The 12,465-nt window shown below is 37.4% G+C and overlaps 1 protein-coding gene across 1 annotated transcript in view; it reads left to right on the top strand.

Annotated features, from left to right (window-relative positions):
- Positions 1 to 12,465, top strand: part of DOP1B (DOP1 leucine zipper like protein B) — a 2,336,114-nt gene that overhangs the window by 1,091,477 nt on the left and 1,232,172 nt on the right. The window contains exon 14 of the mRNA XM_044071549.1: positions 6,757 to 7,444. Within this exon, the coding sequence (XP_043927484.1) occupies positions 6,757 to 7,444 (688 nt within the window). The remainder of the gene's footprint in view (positions 1 to 6,756; positions 7,445 to 12,465) is intronic.

The raw sequence follows: 12,465 nt of genomic DNA, 5'->3' as shown, positions 1-12,465 counted from the left end.
ATGCCAACAATGTACACTTTTTATGTTGGTAAAACCAATAGGACATTACGTGAGCGAATAAGAGAACACATCTATGCAATTGATAAACAGAATACAACAAATGCCCTAGCACGACATGTTTTAGATAAAGGATCTTCACATTGTTTTAAATTCATGGTCCTTGAGACTTTAACAAGAACTAATAGGCTAGGTAACATTAAAAGCCACACAGAAGGGATAGAGAACAAATGGATTCTTAGGCTACAAGCCCATTTTTATGGGCTCAATGATAAGATATCCCTCAAACCCTTTCTAGCCAGTAGACCCTTGAACCACTGAATTCTACACATTTATATTATGTATTCAATATACATGTTTTTAATATATGTTTTAATATATGTTTTAACATATGTGTTTTAACTCATGAGTCTATTTATGTGTGTTTTCACAAGTTTACTATATGTGCTTTCATAAGCTTTGTAGAATTTAGTAAGACATTTATACTCAGACTTGTTTGAATTTGTAAGCATCATTAACTACATCAATTACACCTTGTGGTCTTTAATCAATTAAGGTGCAATGTACTATGGTATATAAAGGGATGCATTATTCATACATCTTTAAAGGTCTGAAGAAGCGTTACACCAACGCGAAAGCGCTTACCTGTCTATCTTTATACCTGTTTGTCTTAATAAAGGACAGTCTGTGGAAGATTTGGTGAGATTTATTTGCAGCCTGGTGCACTCCTCACTTTTGGACTACATTTTAAAACTTCCAACACTAAAAATTTGAATGTGTGTGTATTACCAGAAATCTGTATATGTTTGGCTATCGCACTATATGTCATGCCTTTTGGTGCACAATACATCTGGTCACGTATCCTTTCCCTCAAGCTTCTGTTGGTTTTACCAACGTAGAAACTCAGGCATAGTGTACCGTGTGCTTAGTATACCAAATTTCTAATATTACAGTTTGCTTTTGGGAAGTGTGTAAATGATTTATTACTGATTGGATGTATAAATGTATGGGACGCATCTATAAAATTGCAATATGAGCATTTATCACATCTAGTGGTGTGTTGGTCAGTAATATTAATTGATTCCACATTAGCAAGTTGCGGATAGCATAACCTATGACGTATGGATTTCTTATTTCTATATCCAAATCTGGGTCTATTACCCACAACAGAGAATATATCTTTGTTGGTCCCCAGAATGGTCCAGTGTTTGGATATTATCTCTCTTATATTTCTCTCATCACTAGAAGATGTGAGACTAAAAAATGGAGTATTACTTCTCTTCCTATTGACATCATGAGGCATATTATTATGTTCAGAATAATATGGTTTGGCCATAGTTAATCTCTCTCTTCTAACCATTTCTTGCATTCTATTCACCTCATCTGTATGGTAACCTCTCAACCTAAAGTCAGAGTTTAACTGCTCTAATCCTCTTTCAAAATCCATATCATCATTGTGTAATCGACTAATACGTATACTTTGCCCTTTCAGTATATTGCAGAACACGTGACCAGGATGCATGCTGTTTCAATGTACATATGTAGGCCGATAGCATTCCTTCCTATATAATTTAGTGTCTATAGTGTTATTGTCTCTCTTAACCAATAAAACATCTAAAGATTCGATGGAAACATCTGAGTGTTTATATGAAAATTCAAAAACATTAGTACTAGTGTTCAGCATATTGATAAACTGATGCAACTGTAATAAATCACCTCTCCATAATAAAAAAAGATCGCCCACAAACCGTCTGTAGAAGGGTATGTGTGACGAATAGTATTCCGAAGCATACATGACGCTTTCCTCCCATCTAGACATAACCATATTGGCGTAGCTGTTAGCACACAAAGTGCCCATAGCTACACCAGATGTTTGCAAATAATATAATTCATTAAAAGTAAAAACATTGTTAATAAACATAAGAAGTCTACGTGTTTACTATCATATACATTTCTACTTATTAAAACATCTCTAACCATCTATATACCTTCATCATTAGGTATGCTGGTAAACAAGGATTTCACATCCATAGTGATAAAACATCCTAAATCTCTGCCATTGTTCTCATTTACAAATTTAAACAAATCATGTAGAAAGTGTTTAGTGTCGATTAACATTGATTTGCATGTAGATAAAATAGGTTTAAACTGTTTGTAAAGATATATGGAAACTGGCTCAGTGAGCCATCCATTCCCTGCCACAGTGGGTCTAAAGGGAGGGATCATTGCATCTTTGTGTATCTTAGGAAAACCATTCAACACAGGTATTCTAGGATGTTCCACTAAAAATACATATATAAATCATTCGTTAATAAAGAGTTGTCCAAACAGTCCTTAAGTGATCTGTAGATGTTATCACTTATTCTACAAATAGTGTTCAGATCTATAAGTCTAATTGTATTATGGTCTTGAAGCATATTATTTATACTGTCCACATAAAATTCCCTTTCTTTAACAACTAACTGTCCACTTTTGTCTGCTGGTCTGATGGGTATTGTATTATCATTTTGCAGACACTTCAGAGCATATTGTTCCACTCTAGTTAAGTTGACAAAACCCTTTCTTCTTCTTTCATTATTAAGCAAGCTATATATATCATTTTCACACATCCTAACAACTGTATCTATTGTAGGGTGACACTGTTGTATAAATGTGCTAGGCTTCTTATATCCAAAAAACAATGAATCATTATTACTGTTTACATCTGTATCACTAAATAGCAATTTTAAACAAATGTTTCTGGCAAATAGTCTGAGTTCGGTTAGTGTATCAGACAAGTCTAATAAATGCCAATGCACCACATCTCTTCAGCTATAAACCACAAACTTGAATGGTAAAAAAATATACTTTAATGACAAAACAAACAATGTTAGCGCTTTCGTTTAAATCTCCGTTAAACTTCCTCAGACATTTAAAATGTGTTACATCATTTCCTTTTATATTGCCACTTTGTTTCCCATTGGACTCTCATTAACATAAATTAGCATATACATTAATACTACCATTAGAGTCTATCTAAATACATATTATCATGGTAATGGATTTGCTCACAAAAAAAAAAAACTTGAAATACTGCAGCAATATACAGTTTTAAAATACTGAATTGGCATTTAAAACTTAAAATTGTTTCAAATGTCATGACATTCTTTTTTACATATATAAAATAAAAATGTAAGAAATGTAAGAACTGAAATAATGTTGCATCAAGATGATTTTAAACAAGAAAAATGTAAATATTTACAAATAAATAACCATTATAATAACATGTAAAAAACTGAACATTTATAAATAGCACGTACATAACTTAAAATGCATGCCATTAAACAATTTTCTTTCTTTGTAATGCTTTTAATTTTAATACAGGTGCTATAGAAGTGTGTTCATTAATTCCTGGCCACTTATCGGCTTGAACTCTAATTTGCCATTTTAGTTCTTTGAGTTCTAGATGTGCCCCCCATGGTAACTTTTCCATTATACTTACGTGGTCTATAGCCATAAAAAGAACTTGATGGCTAGTAAACTCAGTGACATGTTTAGCCAAAGCATTATTTAGATTAATTTTCTTTATGGCATATTCATGTTCATATATTCTTTGAGTGAGACACCGCTCGGTTTTTCCAATATAAAATATTGGACAAGAATTACATACAGCTAAATAGACCACTGCTTTTGAATTGCAAGTATATCTGCTTTTTACAATAAGTGGCCAGGAATTAATGAACGCACTTCTATAGCACCTGTATTAAAATGAAAAGCATTACAAAGAAAGAAAATGGTTTAATGGCATGCATGTTAAGTTATTTATGTGCTATTTATAAATGTTCAGTTTTTTACATGTTATTATAATGGTTATTTATTTGTAAATATTTACATTTTTCTTGTTTAATATCATCTTGATACAACATTATTTCAATTCTTACATTTCTTACATTTTTCACATTTTCTATATGTAAAAAATAATTTTATGACATTTTAAACAATTTTAAGTTTTAAAAGTTTTAAATATTTTAAATGCCAATTTAGTATTTTTAAAATGTATATATTTTTTGTGAGCAAATCCAGATATTGTGTTGATAATATGTATTTAGATAGACTCTAATGGTAGTATTTATGTATATGCTAATTTATGTTAATGAGAGTCCAATGGGAAACAAAATGGCGATATAAAAGGAAATGATGTAACACATTTTAAATGTCTGAGGAAGTTTAATAGAGATTTAAATGAAAGCGCTGACATTGTTTGTTTTGTCATTAAAGTATCTATTTTTTTACCATTCAAGTTTGTGGTTTTTAGCTGAAGAGACATGGTGCATTGGCATTTATTGGATTTAGTTTGTTTGTTGTTTTCGTTTATCAGTTTATCACATAAGTCTGCTGACTGGGCAGGTACAAAAGACAAACCTTTGTTCAATATCCGATTCTAATCCTCTGTCAAAGTTCTTCTTGAGATGTTCCATATTTGGAAATGATTTTCATCCTTATCATTCTACCGTCAATACAGCAGAATTAATCAAATTTAAGGAAAAAAAAAATGTACAGAGAGGGGAAAAAAAATATATATATATATATGTATATATATATATATGTATATATATATATATATATATATATATATATATATATATATATATATACTTTTTTGTACAAGAAAGTGCTCTTATAGAACCACATATGTTCCCACCCTTTATTGTTTTACTGTGATAATTACTACACATACCTGAAACTTCCTCATAAGAATAGGGACTCTGAAAAGGCTTTCACAGAATGCAGCAGTTTTTCTGCCCCACCCATTCCCAAACATATATATATATATATATATATATATATATATATACCATGCTCCAGTTCCTTAGACTTCCTAGCTACCAGTCCATATCATTTCAGTGAGTGGTTGAGTGTATTTGGTTAAAGGAGAGTGTTTGGAGAAATTATGTATATGATCCAAGAAATAAACATGCCCAGCAACCTTCCAGGATGAGACATGCAATGGATGATCTGCACTGAACCACTCCTCATTCCTGCAAAGGGCTGACATCATCAAGCCACCCCACACATCCACAGTAGCATTCTGCAGTAGTTTTCCCTATCTCCACCAGAGATACATCCCCCTTCCATCCTTCACTGTAAGATGGGCACGCTATTCTCTCTCTGCTAATGCCACAGGCTCCTGAGCTGCTAATTGAACCCAGGTCATCTGGGCCATACTCCGGGATTTATCCCTCTACTCCATAGTGCTGGCTAACAGTAGACGTAATCTAACTTTTGATTCTTTTTATCTAAGCGTTAGGATGAGGTTCAGTACATAAACAAGTCTGCAATGAGACATCCTTGTTCAGGTGTTAAGAAAGCCTTCTCCTGGCTAGGCATTAGGTTAGCCTGTTAAAAATGAAATGTGTGTGTGTGTGTGTGTGTGTGTGTGTGTGTGTGTGTGTGTGTGTGTGTGTGTGTGTGTGTGAGCATGAGATCAAGCAGGAAGTGTTGGATTATCTGTAAGTTGGCATGGGCTAGGCTGTAAAACCCTTTTTTTGTATAATCTTTTGTTACTGGCAAAATTCCAAAGGTAACATCCTCTTTTCTTTGTTTGTGCTTCTTGCAGTTGTGATCTAGATGGATGAAAGTTGCACATTATATCTTCTGCACTTGCCACTCTCTAAAGTCTGCTGTTAAATAGTTCTTCATTTTTGTGATGAGATCATGAGAAATAATTGCCTGATAATTACTGACGTTACTTATAAAAGGAGACATTGAGATTACCAGTTTGTCATAGAAATTGCATCAATGTGTGGATCCATCAGAACCTAGCATTTTCACTTCTTCTTACGGCTTTTCCCGGTTAGGGGTCGCCACGGCGGATCACCTGTCCGCTCATGATTAGCAGTGGAGTTTTATAGTGTCGAGTTGCCAGCCCGGCACCCAACCTTCCACAGAAGGCACACACATGCACACACTCACACCTAGGGCCAATTTAGAGTGTCCTATCACTAAATGATTAAATTAGGATTCAGATGGTGTTTTGTGTCACTAGGTCTTGGGTTTGGGCATAGATGTACATATGTTAACAGCATATTCACAGCCCTAAGTGTATTTTTGTACTGAGAATAGGTGACAGTGTGGATATGAAAACCGGTACTTTTCTACATGTTTGTGCAGTCTTGGAGTTAGTATATTTAGAGGGTCTACATTATATGAATGAAAGTGTAATGTCGAACACTCTGAAGTGCTAAAATGCCAGACCTCGAAGAACTTCTTGTGGGATCGCAGTACAGTGAAGGTCAGAATATTTGCCCTTTCCTCACTGTAGTTGGTATATATATTTAGCTGGGGGGGGTGTGGGGGTGCATCCCCCCACAATAAGGAGTTTGAGGTCCGGCATTTCCGCTCTTCAGAGCATTCAGCATTATGAAATTTCATTCATATAATGTAGACCCTATTTAGAGATGCAGGGGTACCCTCCTGCAAAAACACAGACATTTGTATTTTTTGTGTTTCAGAGTTTGATGAAGGGAGTTTAAATGGTTGAGATTGTTATGCTGAATTGTGATGTAACAGCACATTGATGACAAAGTATGTATATTGCTTACAGAATGCTCCCTGACATTCAGCGTGCTGAAATGAGTTCTTTCATCAAGGCTGTTTAGAACTGTATTTCATTGTACTGGTGTTTATTTTTTATGATTTTTTTTTTGTTTTGTTGCACATTGGAAATATTTGCTTATTCTGCAGAAATTCATATTCAGCAATATTTTCTTTTGCTTTTAGAGTCCAGTGAAGGACAATATTGAGACAGCAACTGAAACTGACCCTGATGTAACTGGTGATGGAGAAACTACATTCCCTCCTCTCAAGTCTGAAGATAGTGGGATAGGGCTGAGTGCATCTTCTCCAGAACTTTCTCAGACCTTTGGTATACCAAGAGTTTCTCCTGAAAATGGTAATATCTGGAAGTGCAATGGCAGTATGCAGATAACAGTACAGTACATTCAGGAAATGCTTGCAAACTTTGCCACTAGGAGAATATTTGGCATGCATTTACAGACCCATACAGAGAGTGGTTCACTTCTGAGCAGAAGTAAAGAGGAAAAGAGGGGTTTTAGCATTGATGATATCATTGGTGTTGAAAACTTGAAAAGCAAAAAGAAAACATGGGATGGAAAGCAAATTAGTGTGCCTCAGTTTAAGCAGATGCTATCAGACTTGTTTACAATTCGTGGTTTACCTAAACAGGCAAGGGAGACCGCCACATTTATAAGTGAAACTAATGGGAAAAAAATGAAAGGTGAAGATGAATGGGGCATTGATCAAGTGCTTCTGGAGCTTGAAATAACAGAAGACTGTAGAGAAGCATTTGCAGCAATCTGTCACTTTTTACTTGAATGCGCAATGTTACCAGTCTACCTCTCCAAAGAAGAGACAGAGAATTTGTACTCCTCTGTATTTCAGGAATTAGGTAGGTGTATTACTGTGTTTTTAAATTTGTGATTTGATTTTCTGTGCTTTATCTTTCCTGAGAGCTTCTCACTCAATTCATAAACTAATTCAGTGTATTTGTCCTTTGCCACATTATCCCTTCCCATTTCAGTTAACCATCTCTTTCATTAATGTGCATACCTAAAGTTTCCCCATTTCTTCCGGTATTGTGCATACCTAAATGCTTCCCCATTTCTTAGTTTGGATGCTCTTCATATCCTGTGGAGGTTAAAGAAAATAAGTGCCTTAAAACTTCTCATAGCTTTTAACGTATATAATCGTACATTTGGTTAAAGTGTGTCGTGTCGTGATTTTTTTCCAAATGCCTTTTATCATCTGTGAAATATTTATACAGAGAACGCACCCAATTTCTTTGAGATCTGTGTATTTTTATTGAGGTAGCACAAAGGCTGACTTTTCCAAAATGCAACCAAAAAGGAAAAAATAAAACAGGATGATAGCAGTAAAATATGCAGTTCCTTCCTTTAGTGAGGATTAGTTGTACACAAAGGTACAATATCTTTCTCATTGCTTGACAGTCTTTGAAACTGCATGCTGTAATGAACCCTTTTAAAACATAGTCTCTTTCAGAAAAAAGCTCATCTCCAGAATGCACAAGTCAGAATAACATAAAGTCCAAAGGATGTTCGTGAACAGCAAATCTGCAGTCTTTATAAATCAGTACCTTTTGTCAGCAGGACTTTCTCTGAGGTAACAAACTGGATGTTCCTCATTACCCACCTTTTGAGTCAGCACTGCCCACCATCCAATCCTCTGTGGTACCAGTGTATATGGTGAATGGTTTTGACAACTCAGGGGATATTAGGACCAGTTCTGCACAAAAGCTTTGTTTAAACCTCTGAAAAGTCTCTTTGTCTTCTGATGACCACCTGACTTACTCAGGCAGATCCCCCCTTGGTCAGATTCCTAAAGGGGTGTACAGTATAGGTAAATTGAGGGCTGAACTTTCAGTGATGTACAGTAAGTCCCAAAAAGACCTTAACTGTCTTTTTGGGACAGGTCACTCCTTTATAGCTTCAACCTTCTCTCTTTGTGCCTTGATTAGTCCCTTACTAATTACATATCCTCAAAATAGGAGAACACAGATCACAGACTGCACGCCATGGCAGGGCTCGCCACTCAATTGTATAAAATATGGCTCTAGGTGATTTGGTCATGTTTACTAATGTCACCAAAATGGGCATGGGTAGTTAACCAGTGGTAAGTGGGTTGTGGACCCGGCCTACTCCGACCTATGCCAGGGACCCATGCTAGCAGTAGGGGTGAGTATGCCCCTATTGGCCAGTGTGTATCTGGCATAAAGTCCAACAGCCCTGGATCCACAAGCTATTGCTGGACGGTGTCTAGTTGCCCAGCCTGGATTACCTGGGATAGCTGTGGTGAGTGAAAGCTGGATGTAAAACCAATCAACTTGCCAAACATGATCTGAGAATTGCTACACTTAATGTAGGTTCACTGACAAGATGCAGCTTGAAAGTGGATGGCATGATGATACAGAGGAGGCTGGACATCCTATGTATCCAAAAGATAAGATGGAAGGGCAGTGCAGCTAAGCCACTTGGCTTGCAATCCAGAGTCTACAACTCAGGAGGAGGACAGACTAGAAATGGTATGGTAATTGTGTTGAGAGGAAGGCTTCAGAAGGCAGTGAGGGGTTTCATCAGATTTAGTGACGGACTCATAGCAGTCAAACTCCAGTGTAATGAGAGGACAGTATTCATAATCTCAGCCTATTCTCCACAGCAGGGTTCTGATAGTGAGGACAAGAGTAAATTCAGATAACATTTGCAGGACCTGCTAGATAAAGCAGAACAACAGGAATTGGTGTTGATAATGGGTGACTTGACTGCACATATTGGGACTGACAGAACAGGATATGAGGACTGCCTAGGTCCACATAGATCTGGAAACAAGAATAAAGAAGGAGAGGCCATTCAAGACTTCTGTCTAGTAAATGGCTAGATAATAGCCAGCACATGGTTCAGAAAGTGAGATAGTCACAAGATCACATACAAGAGTGGCCAACATGCAACTCAGGTAGGCTTCCTCCTGGTAAGGAAAAGGCACTGGGATAGAATCAGTGATAGCAAAGTTATCCTCAGTGAAACAGTCAGCCAACAGTATAAACCACTGGTTGCCACAATCAGCTGAAAGCAGTGGTCAGAGAAGGTTCCAAGTTCAACACAAACCAGGCTGAAGACCTGGAAGTTGACTGGAGAGAAAATACAACAGTTCAATCAATTACTGAGGGTTCTAGCACCCCAAGAAGAGGAGGAAATGGGTGGAGTTGAAGAGGAATGGCAGCGCATCAAAACAGCATGCGTGAGGACTACAGAACTGATATGTGGCCGAGCAAGGTACGGAAATAAGGTACATAAGGAAACCTGATGGTGGAATGCAGAAGTTTAGGAAGTTGTGTAAAGAAAGGTGGAGTGCAGGAAAAAGTGGGAGATAGAAAAGACCAACCATGATAGGAAGGAAGTCTGGAAAGTGACTTAGTAGGTGGCACAAAGAAACTATATCAGGTTGCAAGGCAAAGACAGAAAGATAATGAAGATAGTCAGACACCCTTCTTAATGGATGTCAGCAGACACCCTTCATAAGGGATGTCAGCAGCAACCTACTCACCAGTCCTCAGGAAATCAAAGGCAGATGAAAGGAGTATTTCCAGCAGCTTCTGAATGAAGAAAACCACATAGAAGCTGTACTATCCCCAAAACAGCCTACAATGAGATAAGAAGAGGAGCCCACCCTAAGAAAGTAAGAATAGTACCAAGGAAAATGAAGTCGGGGAAAGCAGCAGATTCAGATGAGGTCATAGCAGATGTGATAAAGATGCTGGATGAGATAGGGGAGAAATGGCTCCTGAGGGTACTCATAGCAGTGTGGAGAGAAATGTGCATCCCAGATGACTGGAGAATTGGTGTACTTGCGCCAGTGTACAAGAACAAAGGGAACATCCCCAACTGTGGCAGACCAGAGCCATCAAACTCTTGTCACATTGCGTGAAAGTTCTGGAGAGGGTGATTGATAAATGTATATGTAGAGTAGTAGAATGCAAGATGGGAGATAAGCAGTTCGGATTCAGATCAGGATGCAGCACAACTGACCTGATGTTTGCAGTGAGAGAGAGTTGAGAAGAAGTTAGAGACGAGGAAGGAGTCCAACTGAGCATTCCTAGACTTGGAGAAAGCATATGACACAGTATCAAGAAGGTTGATTTGGGCAGTACTGTGATGGTTCCAAGTCTCAGAAACACTGGTAGAATTAGTGCAGGCTGATTCAAGAATGAACAGGTTTGCTCTCACATAGGGGTTCCCAGTGGGAGTGGGTGTGCACCAGGGTTCAGCTGTGAGCCCACTGCTGCTCATACTGGTGGTGGAATATTTCACAAAAGGAAATACTGCCATTCCAGCTATCTGAAATTTTGTAAATAATTATATGTCATTTGTGAATATTAATATGATTTATATAGAAGTGTGACAGAAGGAGATACTGCCAGCCCAGCCATCTGCAATTTTCTAAGTGTGGCATTTGTAAACATCAACATGATTCATATGCCTGTGTTACAAATGTATTAGAACTGCATGTCATATTGTACAGACGTGCTGAAGAGATTTTAGTACTGAGCAGAAATGTGTATGCATTATTATAACTGTTTTCATATATATTTTATCAGAGAAGACACAGGATATTAACTTGCAAAACTTCAGAATAGTTGAGATTGAAGTACTTTATTGTTGGGCCATAAAAAGAAATGCTATCTTTCCATTTCAGTGCAACAAGAGAAATAATGTCTAGAACTAGAACTTTTTTTATTGTCTTTAAATGTAGAGAAATGTAAATTATTTTAAGACTTCCACCAGAGAGATGCTAAATGCTACCAGCTGCAGTGGGGGTTTTCACATGGGATAGTCAGATAACAAGAAGTGATGTCATGCTGCAAGTATCCCAGCAATAATATATGAAATATTAATTTTAGAACTCTCTGAGAGAGAGACTGGGCATTTTTTATTTTGGCTTTGACCTGCCAACATCAGCAGGAAAACACACTCGCACATTTGTCTTGCCTTGCTGTGAGTAAGTAAGTCAAGGGCACGGTAATTTCTCTTAGATCCATTTAGGAATCTAGTGAAGTATAACTTACTTGTTTTCTTTATTTATCTGAGACTGTTCTGTAATGTTGTTTTAAATATTTCCTGTGATTTTGAATTCTGAAGTGACTATGATGTTTTACTGAGTATTTTCTTGTTTTTATTATTATTTATTATTACATATATTTAAACCTTTCATTGTGGCTGATATTTGTGAGACATACTTAAGCTCTTACAATACTTGCATATCTGGTCGAGTGGCCTCTGAAAGACATGCGTGAATGGGCGTGCCTTCGCTGAAGGTTGGACGTGGGGCTGACAACTCGGCACCATAAAAAATCTACTGCCAATCATTAGCAGACCGAAGTTCCGCTGTGGCGACCCCTAAGCAGGAAAAGCCGAAAAGACAAACAACAACAACAGTACTTGCATACCTATTTGGTGACACTGTGTAGGCCACTCCTAATAGCCTTGCTCTTAGTCAAACTACCATTTGGATTAATAGTAACATTACACAGTAAGATTGGACACCCTTTGCTAAGATGCTTAAAATAGCTGGTAATTAGTGGCTGGTGGCAGTAAAAACTACATTATAGTCTGGGCAGAAGGGGGCATAGCTAGTAAACCTGTGCCAGCCTTTCCTAGGTGTGTGTGTGAGCTACTTGGGCAGGGATACGAAGCACTGGTTGGACAGAGAGGGTGCTGGAGGTCTTGGCTTGGCCACTCAGCTGAGATCTCAACCTTATAGCTGTGCCAGTGGGGAGTATTCCTGGGGATCTGGAGAAAGAGGGAGAAACTAGCCCCAGACTGACTGTGGTCTCTGTGTGCTCTTAGGGGAAATTGCACTTTACTGTGTATGTACTTGTCATCCTCCCAGTGTGTACAT

This window comes from Protopterus annectens, chromosome 5.part0 (assembly GCF_019279795.1).
Source record: "Protopterus annectens isolate FY-2018-M chromosome 5.part0, PAN1.0, whole genome shotgun sequence".
NCBI lineage: Eukaryota > Metazoa > Chordata > Ceratodontiformes > Protopteridae > Protopterus > Protopterus annectens.
The sequence above is the reverse complement of the archived record's forward strand: the minus strand, read 5'-3'. Positions and strand labels throughout refer to the sequence as shown.